Genomic DNA, 13,766 nt, shown 5'->3' with positions numbered 1-13,766 from the left:
GCGTCCATAGAAGACTTCTTTGATGTGCAGTTCCAAATTTTGTGATCACGAAGTACTTACAACAAATTAATATTTCATATTGTGATTTGAGTGGAATTTGACTCAATAGCTTGTTCAAGGGACCAATAGCTGAGTTGACGCAACTCCGTAGGCTTTGTTATACGATTTAGGTTTTACGGGGAAGTAGAAAACAACAAAAAAGTTTTTCCAAGTTTTTAGTTTTATTAAGGACCAGGAAGATTTTTTCCAAGCATTTAAGATGCAACAGAAAGCTGGTAAACCAAAACCTTCATTTTCTATTTGTTTCTGGTATTGAGAGATTCATAAAATTCTGAAAAAAAAACAACAACAAATAATTTAATTTAAAAGAATGAAACTTTACTGATAGAAATAATCTAATTTTTTTTATATAATTGCTGGAAATGTGTTTTTTTTTTTTTTTTTTTTAAAATTAAAAACCAGATTTTTAAATGTTGATATTAAAAAAAAATTTTTAAGATGAATATTAGTTAAGGCTAGTTGTACCAGGAATTATAGCTTCTAAGAAGTCTTAATATTAAAATTAACTTTGGCTATTCCTTTCCCACACAAGAGAACAATAAGACCTTTTTTCGCGAGCTGGAAAGCGAAGTCGGTTTAGCTTTCCATAGTTTATTTCCATTATTTGCGACTAGAGAAAAACCACCAGACCGTTATTTGTGAGAAGAAAAGAATAGACTTGAAAAGTGAATCCAGCCCGCTAGTAACAAGTGTTCCGGACTGGTGGCTTTTGGTGCAATATTCCAATTAATACATTTACGACTTCAAAAAAACTCCCAATTTTGAATTTTTCTTCATGTAATTATCAGTTATTTCAAGAAATGAATAGTATTTTTAAAACCTTGCAAGCTAATGACTGAGACTAATTATCAATACTGGTTTGTGCGTAAAAATTGGACTAGCAAAGGAAGATTGTTCAATTTTTAACTAAATTGCTTTATCACCCGTTATTTTCGACTAGCTGGTATATTTTTTACTAGCCTGTCTTACAAACCAGCTTCACTTTTCATGGGTTCTTCGCGATAGGCACGTTCTTGCCGCTAAGACACGTCTCGTTGCGTAAATCCTTCTAAGCAGTAGCCTCCATAAGTACCACTTCTTATTGCAGCTAAATATATTATGCACTCTCAATTGAAAACATCCTTAGTTTTAACCTCTTAACTTTCTTAGAAAAGATAAGACGAGTTTTACCACAAAAGAACGTTTAATTTTATATAATCGTAAAACCGTCAATAATGAAAACAAAAATTATGGAAAATATATCACAAGAAACATACGAACAAGCAATCAAAATAAACATAGGCATCAAGGTTTCCGTCGAACGAACTAAAAAACGAGTAGCCATACCCCTCAGTGGCCAATTTAATCTAGACCATGGAAAAAGCGGAGAAACTCCAAAGTATTTTTTTTTGTTTTAATTCACCGACCATGAAGGTTGAACAATTTCCATAATTTTTAGTGGTTGTTAATGTTTTTGGGTTGCAGAATCTTCTTAAATAGCCTGTATTACAAAAATGACCTTGGTTTAATGTATTTCTAAAGAACCATTTAGTGTTGAAATGTCCTTATAAAATTGTCATTTCAGCGCTTTCACGCTAAGGAAAGCGCTAAACGTAATATGAACTTTGTCAAATTTGGCCTCTGAAAGGTTAACTTAATCTGTAATATGTTATGAAAATGGCGAGATTTCGAATCAGAGCCAGTTAATAACTAAATTCAAAGTAAGTATCAAATACTCAAATTAAGTGAGATGAAAAAATCGTTCAGAAATTTTGTATTTCATTGTCTAGTCCATTTTTAAAATTCAACTTATTCTCTAATAATTCTCATGTTTTAGTTATTTTTAGAATTGGGCTATTCGCCATAAAAACGCCTTCGTGAATTGGAATTTGAATTTAAAGCAGTTTATTCCATTTTTTTTTCTATAAACTTCAGGTACATCTGCTTTTATTTGGTTACCAAAACACTATTTTTAACAAAAAGATATTATTTATTATTACCCTAGTTTTTGAACATAAGATTCAGTCATCTATTATGGCATTTCTATGAATATTAATTGTAGCATTCGAAACCAATATTTCCCAAAATATCTAGCTAGAAAATTAAGATGGGCGCTTGAACGTTTCCCACGGCTGCTGTGCTGGCTGGGTTATTTCTGATTGTTTCCTTGCATCCTGCTGAGCTTCAGGAGGTCCTGAAAAAGAGGGCAAAAATAGGGTCAAACAAAGGTCCCAAAATAGTGAAACGGGTGAAATAGAGTGCAAGGAATGTTGAAAAAAGTTCAAATTACTCTCTGTTTCCATAAAAGGGTTGGACTGAAAAAATATCTTGAAACGGGTGAAATAAGTACAAAAAATGTTGAAAAAAGTTCAAATTACTCTGTTTCCATAAAAGGGTTGGACTGAAAAAATATCTCGTCTTGGACCCTTGAAAAACGAATCAAACGAAAGTGAAGAGCGACAGTAAGCGAAGATAAATTATTTTATGTGAGACGAGTCTCGTCTGTGCTCTCCTGAGTGCATTTTAGGACACAGGAAGTACTGGCAATTTGCAACCGAAAGCAATCTTATTTACCGAGCGTCTTTCAGCACAGTTGCACTACAAAGGGATTACACCTAAATGAGTCCTATAGTTCACGAAGTATTGTGATAAATGCCAGAAATTTTGCAGTGTTGCTTTTGTGTTTGAGCGTTCACGGAAAAATCAAACCTAAGCGCAAAAAGCAAGTTTCAGGAATGCGTTAGCCCCCATGTATTTAGGATAATACCTTTCTTCTTTGCTTTTTCTTGAGAGAGGTAGTGCTTAAGATTTGATTTTGGTTCATTTTAGTATCTTATTGTATTTATCCTAAAGGGAGGTTAAATCCCTCGATCTCCCACCCTTTATACAAATTTGATATTTTAATGCCAATGCTTCAGCTATTCAAATTACCGTTGTAGTTTTTGGTTAAAAACTGCAGTTTCTGCAATGGGGATGTGTCACCCATCAGCAATTATACAGCAGGGTTATTTCAAATATATTCTTCCAGATGAAGGGACAAAAGGGAATGAATTCCCCTTTATATTGCTTTGCTGGATCTTTCAAAGAAAAGTTATTTCTAGCCTTAGGTCCCTCTTCCCCAGCAAAAAAGACCAACAATATCCCCTAATAGCTTGTGTACAACTAGACAGTAGTCTATCACCGTTACCATTACGCTACGCAATAGCATTACACTACGCAAAAGATTTATAATATTCATGTTGAATGGAGTGCATATGTTTAGGGGCGAGTGTGGAATCGCGCGGTAGTATTGCCTGTGTAACTTGATTACGTTACATGGACAATTTTGAAGCAATTGGATGCCTTGATATTGTTTCTCGACAGTATTTTTGCCCTATTTGGGCCCTCTTCCAATACGCAAATTTGACACGACCGTCCCCATTTAAAAAACGAAACAAACAAAAATAAACAACCACAACACATGAACGGCCAGAAAATTAAAACTACCCTAGTTTCAATTATTGGATTCCTTTTCTAAATTGATACGTTTTTCTTTCCAGTGGATTTCGCTATTCTAAGAACATCAGTCAATTACAGTAAGAACAAGGGGCAGCATTGTCTCGTTAACAATTATCAATTCTGTGGCCATATTTTTCCTCTTGTTTGCCGTTTTGAACAGAGAGAAAAACAGAATTTCACACGGATCGAAGTCTTATGTAAAAAATGCACCGTGTATGATTCTGTGTTCTGTCAAGACATTCTGGTCAGGTTGGAATACACGGATCGAAGCGTTATCAGTTTATATTCTCCATCACCATTTTTACAGAAGTGAGGTATTTTCGTTGAATATCATGCCATGGGCTAGAGCAGTATATATTACGCTAATTTTCTTAGATTTTTTTTTTTTTTTTTTTACACTCAGCAAGCAAAGGGTGAAGAGCATTAAATTTCCCTCATGAACATGCAACATTGTATTTTAAATCTGTATAGAGACACTAGGATCAACTCAAACCAAGCTCTTAAAAAAAGAGATTGTTTTTGGACCACACTATCGTTTACTTATGTTATTTTAAAAACTTCGTCCAGAATTAGGCTAAAAGCATAATATCTAATAGGGCACAGACAGAAAGTTTCATTTTGACCATTTAGAGACAGAAGTTCTAGTGCAACCTGAAACCTTTCTTTAACTGTAAATGTAAGGAAATGTGCGTACCAACGCGCTACCATTAGAAAAAAAAGGTCTTTTAATCTACCTTTCCACAAACCATAAAATGGCAAATTTGTAGAATTAAATTTTAGCAAAATCATTTTTACTTTGAAAAGGATTAAGTGATGACCAAGTACTTTTAGCCCTCCGTTAATCTCGACATATAGGTGGCAGCTCAACCAGCTTTTTTTTTATTATGGCGATGCAGCAGGGGATATAAACACTTATAAAACGATTCATAGCGTTAAAATGGGTCAAACACATTCTAGAAAAAGCTCAATGAACAGGGCTCCTTTCCCATAATTATTACTATTCATGTTTTTTCTTTCTCGTCCTTAGGGTATTTATCTGTTGTAATTTCTAGTGATATTTAAAACGATTTTTTCCACTCTGTTCATTTCTTCTGGGTACTCTAGTCTTGTGACGCGATTTTTAACTAAACAAAATTTTAATCCTAAATCACTCAAAATAAAGAATGCAAAATTTCTAGCAAAAAATTCCCAGGCTCTCTTAATTTGCATGAAAGATCCAAATAAAGGCAGCGCTTGTAGGTTTACACTTCTTCTTTGATCATTTTTCTAGACTAGTAATTTATCAAGCAATGTAATGATTTCTTCTAAAACCCTTTGCAGCCATGGTATAAAATGTTTTGGTGAAATTCTTTGCTTATAGTCAACACCTATTCGCTGGGGATTGGAATCAAGTACTCCACAAATTAGTGAGTACTTTTTACCCAAGACAAAAACTTAAAAATAAATTTAGCCTTTGGTCCAAAATTCTTCGATCAGACTACTCTGTTCTTTGCCTTAATACTTTACCTCTGTATTTCCTTTTTTACTGGATTTTTTTTTCAACATGGATACTCTGACAAAAGGATCCACTTCATGGCATCGTAGAATAGCCAGAGTTGAGCTTGAATTTAAATCACTAATAAAATGTATTATTTAGTGGGCACAGAAGGTGTATTTACCATAATGTTCATTAACTATAGGAGTGAATTGAGGTAGCTCTGGAAACTGAACGGTCTCTTGGTGGACTTGATGAGATTAGCTTATAAAAGACTCGAATATTTGACAAAATTTTCCTCTACATTAGATGACCCGACTTGACAAACTACAAGGAATAAATAAAAGTTCAAATAGGGATAAAATCCTTTTAATAGACAGTGATGATAGAAATTCACAAAAATACCAGATATTTCGGTCACATATACAGTGACCGTCATCAGTAGTAAAACTAAAATAAAACAATTTAAAACAAAAGTTTATATACTAAATCAAATAACACTACATATTGTTTGAATCTCTAATTCTTTTCAAAGCAAAGGCGGAAGCTATTCTCTTTGACCTTCTTGGATTCGGTTCATTAGCGTTCAATGATATAACATTTGGACAAAGGTCACCTACATTGGGTGAATTGAACTTTACTCTCTCAGATTTTAATAAATTATCATAGATAAAGTTCAGCCCATATTCACCTGTATCTCGATTCAAAGCAATATTCTTGAATAAGATTTTCTTTATTTCAAAAATTTCACGAAAATTTTGCTTTAAACCCCGATCCCTAGAAATCAAAGAGACATTCTCGAACAAAATAAAATGGTCTGGAAAATTATAAATATGTTCAGAAAGGGCTGAAGTGAAATCTTCAGACTTAGAAACTAGCTTTAAAGCCGAAGAAATAGAATCTTTGTGTTGTAATAATCTCATTTCCAAACTCTGGTTAGTACGTCCCACATATGAGCTTCCACAAGTACATGGGATCTGACAAACCCCAATTTGTTGCCCCATTGAAGTTAGATCCTTCCCAGAATTTAGAAAACTACCCAAAGTATTATTACTCTTTAAAGCAACCCTTAGACCATTGCTCTGTAAAATTCTTTTAAGTTTTTCACTTAGCCCGGGTACATATGGTAAGGAACGAAAAATATCCTTCTCCCGAGTTGTCTCCAAGACTTTCTTAGAAATCTCTAGAAATCTTTTTCTTCTTTTTGAAAAAGTCTGGTTAATTAACCACTCTGGATACTTGCTACTTATTAGTATTTTCCTTAGAAAAGACAACTTCTCCTCAACAAATTTTGGAGAGCAAATGCTAAAGATCCAATCAGTTAAAGAAATGATCAAACCAATTTTTACTTGGAGAGCGTGACCTGAACTATAAGACAAAAACCTATTTTTATTGGTCGGTTATCTTTAAATTTTAAAATCCAGAATAGTTTGATTTTTCAAAAGAAGAAAATATAGAAAAGTAAGTCTCCCCTTCTCTTTCAATTCAACGGTAAACCTCAAATCCCCTCCCCCAAACTCTATACGTTTCGAATATTTCTTTTAGTACTTCTACTCCGGCATACATACTAAAATTTCAATATCCAAAGACCAGATCAGGAAACCTAATTTTAAAAAATTTGTATATAACGCTATTGTGACAAAATTCCCCGCAAAAATATAAGCAATTAACTTTTATCCAGAGGCCCCCACCGGACTGCCCGAAATCTGTTAAAAATACTTCACTCAGAATTGAAAAAAATAAGAGAAAGTATTTCAAAACATTACTAAATTCATAATTACAGAAACTTCAAAATCTGTTTTGCCACTAATCAAATCAAAATTTCTTAAGAGCTTCCCTTCTAGAAGAGTTTCGGCTACTTTTACATCAATATTTGTGTATATTAATACAATGTCGAAGCTTGAAAGCAAAGAATTCGAAGAAATTTCTACTGTTTTCAGTTTTTCAACCAAATTCGAAGAATTCTTAATAAACGAAATTTGTGTAGACAAAAGTGGTTTACAGATTGACACTAACCATTTGCTCAAAACACTTGTTGGTGACCTTGTACTTGACACAATTGGTCGTAATGGTAGGTTATGCTTATGAATTTTGGGAAGTCCATATAATTTATCCCATTTATTTGATAATATTTTTGCTGAGAATATTGAAACAATTTCTTTGTATAAATATTTCTTAAAATATGTATTCCTGAGCTGTCATATGGGTGTCCATATTTTAGTATGGAATTTTTAGTAGGATCACTAAAAGGAACATTCGTAACATATAGATTTTTTGGGGGGAATTTAAAGTTTACCGCCGAATTTAAAGAGAAGAGGAAACTTCCTTTCCTATATGTTCTTCTTTTGAAAAATCCAAAATAGTCTGGATTTTAAAATTTACAGAATACCGAAAAATAACCATAGATCTTTGTCTTATAGTTCCAGTTATGCACACCAAGTAAGAATTGGTTCGATCAGTTCTATAACTCATCGGATCTTTAGTCTTTGCTCTCCAAAATTTGTTGAGGAGAAGTTGTCTTTTCTAAAGAAAATACTAATAAGTAACATGTATCCAGAATTGTTAATTAACCAGACTTTTTCCAAAAGAAGAAAAAGGTATCTAGAGATTTCTAAGGAAGTCTTGGAGACAACTCGGGAGAAGGATGTTTTTTGTTCCTTACCATATGTACCCGGGCTAAGTGAAAAACTTAAAAGAATTTTACAAATCAATGGTCTAAGGGTAGCTTTAAAGAGTAATAATACTTTGGGTAGTTTTCGAAATTCTGGGAAGGATCTAACTTTATTGGGGCAACAAAGTGGGGTTTATCAGATCCCATGTACTTGTGGAAGCTCATATGTGGGACGTACTAACCAGAGTTTGGAAATGAGATTATTACAACACAAAGATTCTATTTCTACGGCTTTAAAGCAAGTTTCTAAGTCTGAAGATTTCACTTCAGCCCTTTCTGAACATATTTTTAATTTTCCAGACCATTTTATTTTGTTCGAGAATGTCTCTTTGATTTCTAGGGATCGGGGTTTAAAGAAAAATTTTCGTGAAATTCTTGAAATAAAGAAAATCTTATTCCAGAATATTGCTTTGAATCGAGATACAGGTGAATATGGGCTGAATTCTATCTATGATAATTTATTAAAATCTGAGAGAGTAAAGTTCAATTCACCCAATGTAGTTGACCTTTGTCCAAATGTTATATCATTGAACGCTAATGAACCGAATCCAAGAAGGTCAAAGAGAATAGCTTCCGCCTTTGCTTTGAAAAGAATTAGAGATTAAAACAATATGTAGTGTTATTTTATTTAGTATATAAACTTTTGTTTTAAATTGTTTTATTTTAGTTTTACTACTGATGACGGTCACTGTATATGTGACCGAAATATCTAGTATTTTTGTGAATTTCTATCATCACTGTCTATTAAAAGGATTTTATCCCTATTTGAACTTTTATTTATCGTCATGGAAAGGCAGTGTGGTCTCCGAAATTATCTACAAGGAATAAAGATTACTGATTGAACTGTCTTCAGTTCAATATTGAAATTTGTTTTTACACTAAGTAAAGCACCTGGAGCCTTATTATTTTTTAGTCCTTTTAGTACTGTTGCTAATTCCTCCTCACAAAACAAATCTTCCTTCACATCCAAGGTATCACAAACTTTTTCATTTTCCTCTATCTCTTCCTTCAACTCTATCTCGGTTAAGCAAATTCTCAAAATGTTCGGCCCATCTCTCTTTAGTTTTTTCCTTATCACTAATTGCGGCCCCATTCCTATCTTTAACTGGACCAAGTCCACATTGACTACTCCCTCTCAATTTGTTAACATGCCAGTACAATATTTTACTATTATGCCGTCTAGATGCGTTTTCCATATCCTCGGCAATTTTATCCATGGCCTCTATTTCACACCTCCTTAGTTCATATTTTAATGCTTTCTCCACTTTCTTTACATTCCTTTTGTTTTCATATGATCTATCACTAAGGTAATTCTTGTACAAGTCCTTTCTCCTTTCCATCAAACATAAGGCTTTTTCACTAATATTGTTAGCTGCAGTTCTAGCTTTATATATATATATATATATATATATATATATATATATATATATATATATATATATATATATATATATATATATCCCTTCAAAGTTATCTTCAAAATTCTTCAAAACCTTCAAAAATTATTCAGGTAGTGATAAATATTCCTATAGCGGATCCTCGTCCGCTGTTCGCAGTGGCAGAAATTTGCTTAACAAATATAAGGTAAGGAAGACCAGTCATGACGATGGGCTAAGCGTTTTTCAGTACCCAGTCCCTAGTAGAACTTTAAATAATCTTGTTCAATACATATTACATTGCAGCCTTATTATTTAGTACAATCCATAATTCTGGTATATTTTCATTATTTATTTGCTGCATGCAACCTTTAATTATACTTTACTTCATTAATCACCTATTTGGCATTCAGGATTTTAATGCCTGACTAGCTCTAATCCCACAGTTATACCCTTACGAAAATGAAAAGTAGAAAAAATTATGTTTAAAGCGCCCAAAAGTTTGTATATACTAAGATAAACAAGACGTTTTTTATTTTGTTTGATGAAAAACAACATGTTTGATGACACTTAGCCTAATAAGGAATTTGTTTTATATTTTCAGTATTTTTTAGTCTAAAAATAATGTTCTCTATCTCCTGTACAAATAATAAAGAGAGAAATACGTCTTTTCGCTTTGTAAACGGCAATACAGGGTATTGTTACTAACCTTCTCTCACAATGGTTGAGTAACTGCCTTCCCTTGGTGCTTCGGGTGGTACCCATCTGTGAAATCCTTCCTGAAAATGGAAAAAAAAGGACATAATAGTGAAGTTCCAAACTACTCACTTTTAACAAATACAAACTAATTACATCGGAGCGTGAAATAACCGATAAAATCTGTCAACTCACAGGTTGGTTTGACAGTGCCCCTCATGTTAATTTCCCCGTTCTATTCACTTAACTTCTCACCATTTCGTTCTTAAAACTTAGTTTTGAAATGGCTTATCGTATTCTATTAGTTGCTTTATTCTTAGAAAGATCTTCAATTGTTTTTACAATTCACTTGCCTAGAGCTTCCCATATAAAAGCGACTAGCTTTCATTTCGACAATTTCTACCTGATATTTACTTTATATCATTTATTATGAATGATTTTCCAGAGACATTTTGGTACACCCTTGCCCTACCTATCATAGCAGCTGCCTTGGCTGCAGCAGAAAAACATGACTTAAAAGAAATAGTCAATTTGATATCGTTCCTTGAAATATTATGTTCTAAAGGTTCTAAAGGAATTGAATTTGCGACGACTCTGTAGCTGTAGCTTGCACCAAAGGAAAAGAAAATTATATCATTGGATTCATTAATCGCAGATATATCTGTTCAACAAGCCATAATTATGATATTAATCAGACCCTTTCTTGAGGTAGGATCTAAACTGGCATAAAAGAATAGGAAAATCGTTCAATATTTTCACCCAATTGTCGACTCATTGTCGATCTAAAAACCCATGAACACCAATTTTCAAAAATATTGTTTTTTGTAGTCGGATAGAGCTAGATCTAAGCTATGCAGAGATAAAAAAAATTGTCGTCCTTCACTGACATATTAAAACCTGTAGGAGTAGAAACACAATGTGCCACAACTTGCATAGGGTACATAAAACCTTAATGAAAGATTTGATGATTAGTTTAAAAGAAGCATAAATCCTGCTAACCGTGAAATAAAAAAAAAAAAATTTGGTTTTTATTTTCTATGTTATAAGTTAAAGTCGATTTATGGTATTCTTGAGTATAAATCCTATTAATAACTTAAAAAAATCTAAACGCACTAAAAAAGGTGCATAAAATAATAAAATTAGATGTCATGTGAAGGTATTATATGCTCTTCTGCTAACCAATATCGAATTTAGCATGAATTAATTTCATGTTACCCAGTTTTTTTTTGCCGTCCGTGCCAAAATATGTATACATATAGAGCCGGGTTGTTTGCATCGCGCATCTTAAAAGCTAATTGGAGCAAATGCGGGATTTTAATCGGAATTATTCTACCATCCCTAAATTTTTTAGGACTCCAGATTAAGTTTCCGGTTCGTCTTTTATGGACTAATTTACAGATCAAATACAAATTGTCCTTGTTCTTACCTGTCGGCTTTCGTATCTAGGTGTTTGTCCTTGACCTTCAGATTCTCTCTGGCTTGCTTCTTCACGTGATTGTTCTTCTTTTTCAGCTCGGTTTTCCGCCAATTCTCTTGCCTTGTCTACACTTTGTTTTAACTTTCCCGCTGCAAGAGTTGTCCACTGGATCCCCTTCGGTCCGACATTCCCAGTGGCCTCTTGACCCTGTTGGGCTCCTTGTTGAACATTCTCGTCAGTCTCCTTAGTTGCTTGTTTGCCTTCTTCTACTTTCTGCCCTGTCCACTCTCTTCCCTTTTGTGCTCCTTGTTGCATATTTTCTTTGGTCCGCTCAGCTCCTTCTTTGCCTTGCTCTACTTTTTGACCGGCCCATTCCTTACCTTGTTCAGCAGTCCTTTTTGCTGCTTCTTGTCCTCTTTCTGCACCTTGTTCAGCGATTCCCTTTCCTTGTTTTACCATTTCTTGACCTTTTTGCGATGCTTGACTTGCCCAGTCTTTGCCCTTTTGGGTTACATTTTCGGCAAACTGTTTTCCCTTCCCAATTCCTTGGTCAGCCGATTCTTTGGCCTTCTGAGCAGATTGCTTACCTTGCTCAGATACTTTTCCAGCAGCTTCTTGACCTTTCTCAACACCTCTCTGAGCGGTTTCTTTTGCATGTTCACTAAGTTCACGACCTTTTGCAGTGGCCTGACCAGCAGCTTCTTTCCCTTTTTCAATACCTTCCTTTCCTTTTTCTTGAACATCTTCGGCAAACTCTTTGCCTTTTTCAGCCCCTTGTTTTCCAAATTCTTTTCCTTGTTCTGCTGCTTTCCTTGCTCTTTCAGAGACAGCTTGTGTGGTTTCCCGCCCTTTCTCAGCAGCTTGTTCAGCCCATCGTTTTGCTTGTTCAGTAGCTTCACTTGACACTTCCTTTCCTTGTTCAATTCCTTGTCGTGCCTTTTCCGCTGTCACTTGTGATGCTTCTTTGCCTTGTTCATATACCTTACTACCAATATCACGGGCAGCCCTCACTGATTGGCCAGCTTGCTGTTTTCCTTGTTTTGCTAAGTCTTGCCCCTTTTCTGCAGCCTGACGCCCACCTTCTTTGGCAGTATCAGCAGCTTTTGCTGTCTGTTCTGATGCTTTTTCTGCAATTTGTTGCCCCTGCTCAGCAGCTTGACCACCTAAATGTGTTATATATTCAAAAGCCTGACCAGTTAAGTCCCTTGCTTTTCCCCAGCCTTGCTGAGCTAGACTGGCAGCACCTTGTACTGTTCCTTTTGCTGTTTCCACCGCACCCTCAGCCGTGTCCATTGCAGTATGATACCCTTGCTCCGCAACATTCTTAGCTCTATTTGTAAGACTTGTTACTCCTTCTGAAGCTTCTCGTGTTTTATCTAAAGTCATACGCCCAAGATTCTCAGCAACCTCACCAGAACTCTCAGCTGCACTACTTGCAGTGCTTTTCGCTGATTCAACAGCTGGTCCAGCTCTTTCTTGTGCACTTTTTGTAACATCACTTATATATTCAGAGCCTTTATGTGCTGTTTCTGAAGCAGCGTTGGAAATTGCTCCAGTAGCAGCTCTTGCTCGCTCTAATCCTGAAGAAGCAATGTGTTTGCTTCCTTCAACCAAGCCACCTAACTTCTGTTCTGTGATTTCAACACCAGCGCTTGCCAAGTCTTTTGTGAGATCCCAAGCGTCGTGAGCTGAGCCAACAATACCTACAAGAAAAGCGTAATCGTGAAGTAGCGTAATAAAAAAAAATGGTGTAACAGCTTAGACTAAATAATACTTAGTTTAAACACACTCAAAAGCGGAATCAGTAAAGAAACGGTAAATCTAATTCGAAGAGATACCGACAAGGTGTTAGTAAGCGACACAGCATTGTGCTAGGTTTTGATAAACGGACAATTACTCTGGATTTTGCTTTTTTTGGGTGGGTATTTTTGGGCTGAATAGCCTCGTCCTAGCTATGTTATCTAAAATGGCTGCCTTCCCAATGTAGTATAGTATTTATAAGCATAAATACATAATGCGTCGGAGGTAATGGACTTGAGATCGTTTGTGAAAGCTCTTGTTGATAGAAGAGCATTGCCAAGTCTGGAAAACGATTTAGCGATAAAGATGAACCAAGTATTGCGCAAAACCTCCATCCAACTGGAGGTTAAAAGAACTTTGCAGCCCAATTGCAAGCCGGCTTGAGTGTTCTGTGTAAACTTCAGAAGAAGTATTAGTCCCTGATCTGCCGTGACGCGACCCACTGCTTTTCTGGAGGCCATGAGAATTTCAAGAACTTAAATAATATGAAAATTACAAGTAGGAACTTTACAATGCTCAAAAAGAACTATCGTATTGAAATTTTTACTGACGAATTCAGAAATTAAGTGAAATAGAGTTCAATTACTTAGGTAAGAGGGATGGAAACACAGGCAGGGATTAGGGCTCATGATGAACAAGGAAGTTGCTTAGGTTGGAAAGGTATTAATACAATTATAGCTGCTCAGTCTATGACTAAAAAACGGCAGTTTTCATGTCATAGTGGTAAATGCCCTTGAAGAAGCAACTGACGAAGATAATAGTGACTCAGATGAATTTTACACATTGTTACAGTAA

At 34.9% G+C, this 13,766-nt stretch overlaps 1 protein-coding gene across 1 annotated transcript in view; it reads right to left on the bottom strand.

The window, feature by feature from the left end:
• Window positions 1-1,238: 1,238 nt before the first annotated feature.
• The window catches only part of LOC148943596 (uncharacterized), a 28,935-nt gene continuing 16,407 nt past the window's right edge, over window positions 1,239-13,766 (bottom strand). The window contains exons 3-5 of the mRNA XM_089101007.1: window positions 11,181-12,874; window positions 9,768-9,837; window positions 1,239-2,233 (exon numbers count right to left, since the gene is read on the bottom strand). Of these exons, the coding sequence (XP_088957133.1) occupies window positions 2,142-2,233; window positions 9,768-9,837; window positions 11,181-12,874 (1,856 nt within the window). The 3' untranslated portion in view covers window positions 1,239-2,141. The remainder of the gene's footprint in view (window positions 2,234-9,767; window positions 9,838-11,180; window positions 12,875-13,766) is intronic.

Source organism: Artemia sp. Qi Xiang Cuo, chromosome 15 (genome assembly GCF_049724085.1).
Source record: "Artemia sp. Qi Xiang Cuo chromosome 15, ASM4972408v1, whole genome shotgun sequence".
NCBI lineage: Eukaryota > Metazoa > Arthropoda > Branchiopoda > Anostraca > Artemiidae > Artemia > Artemia sp. Qi Xiang Cuo.
The sequence above is the reverse complement of the archived record's forward strand: the minus strand, read 5'-3'. Positions and strand labels throughout refer to the sequence as shown.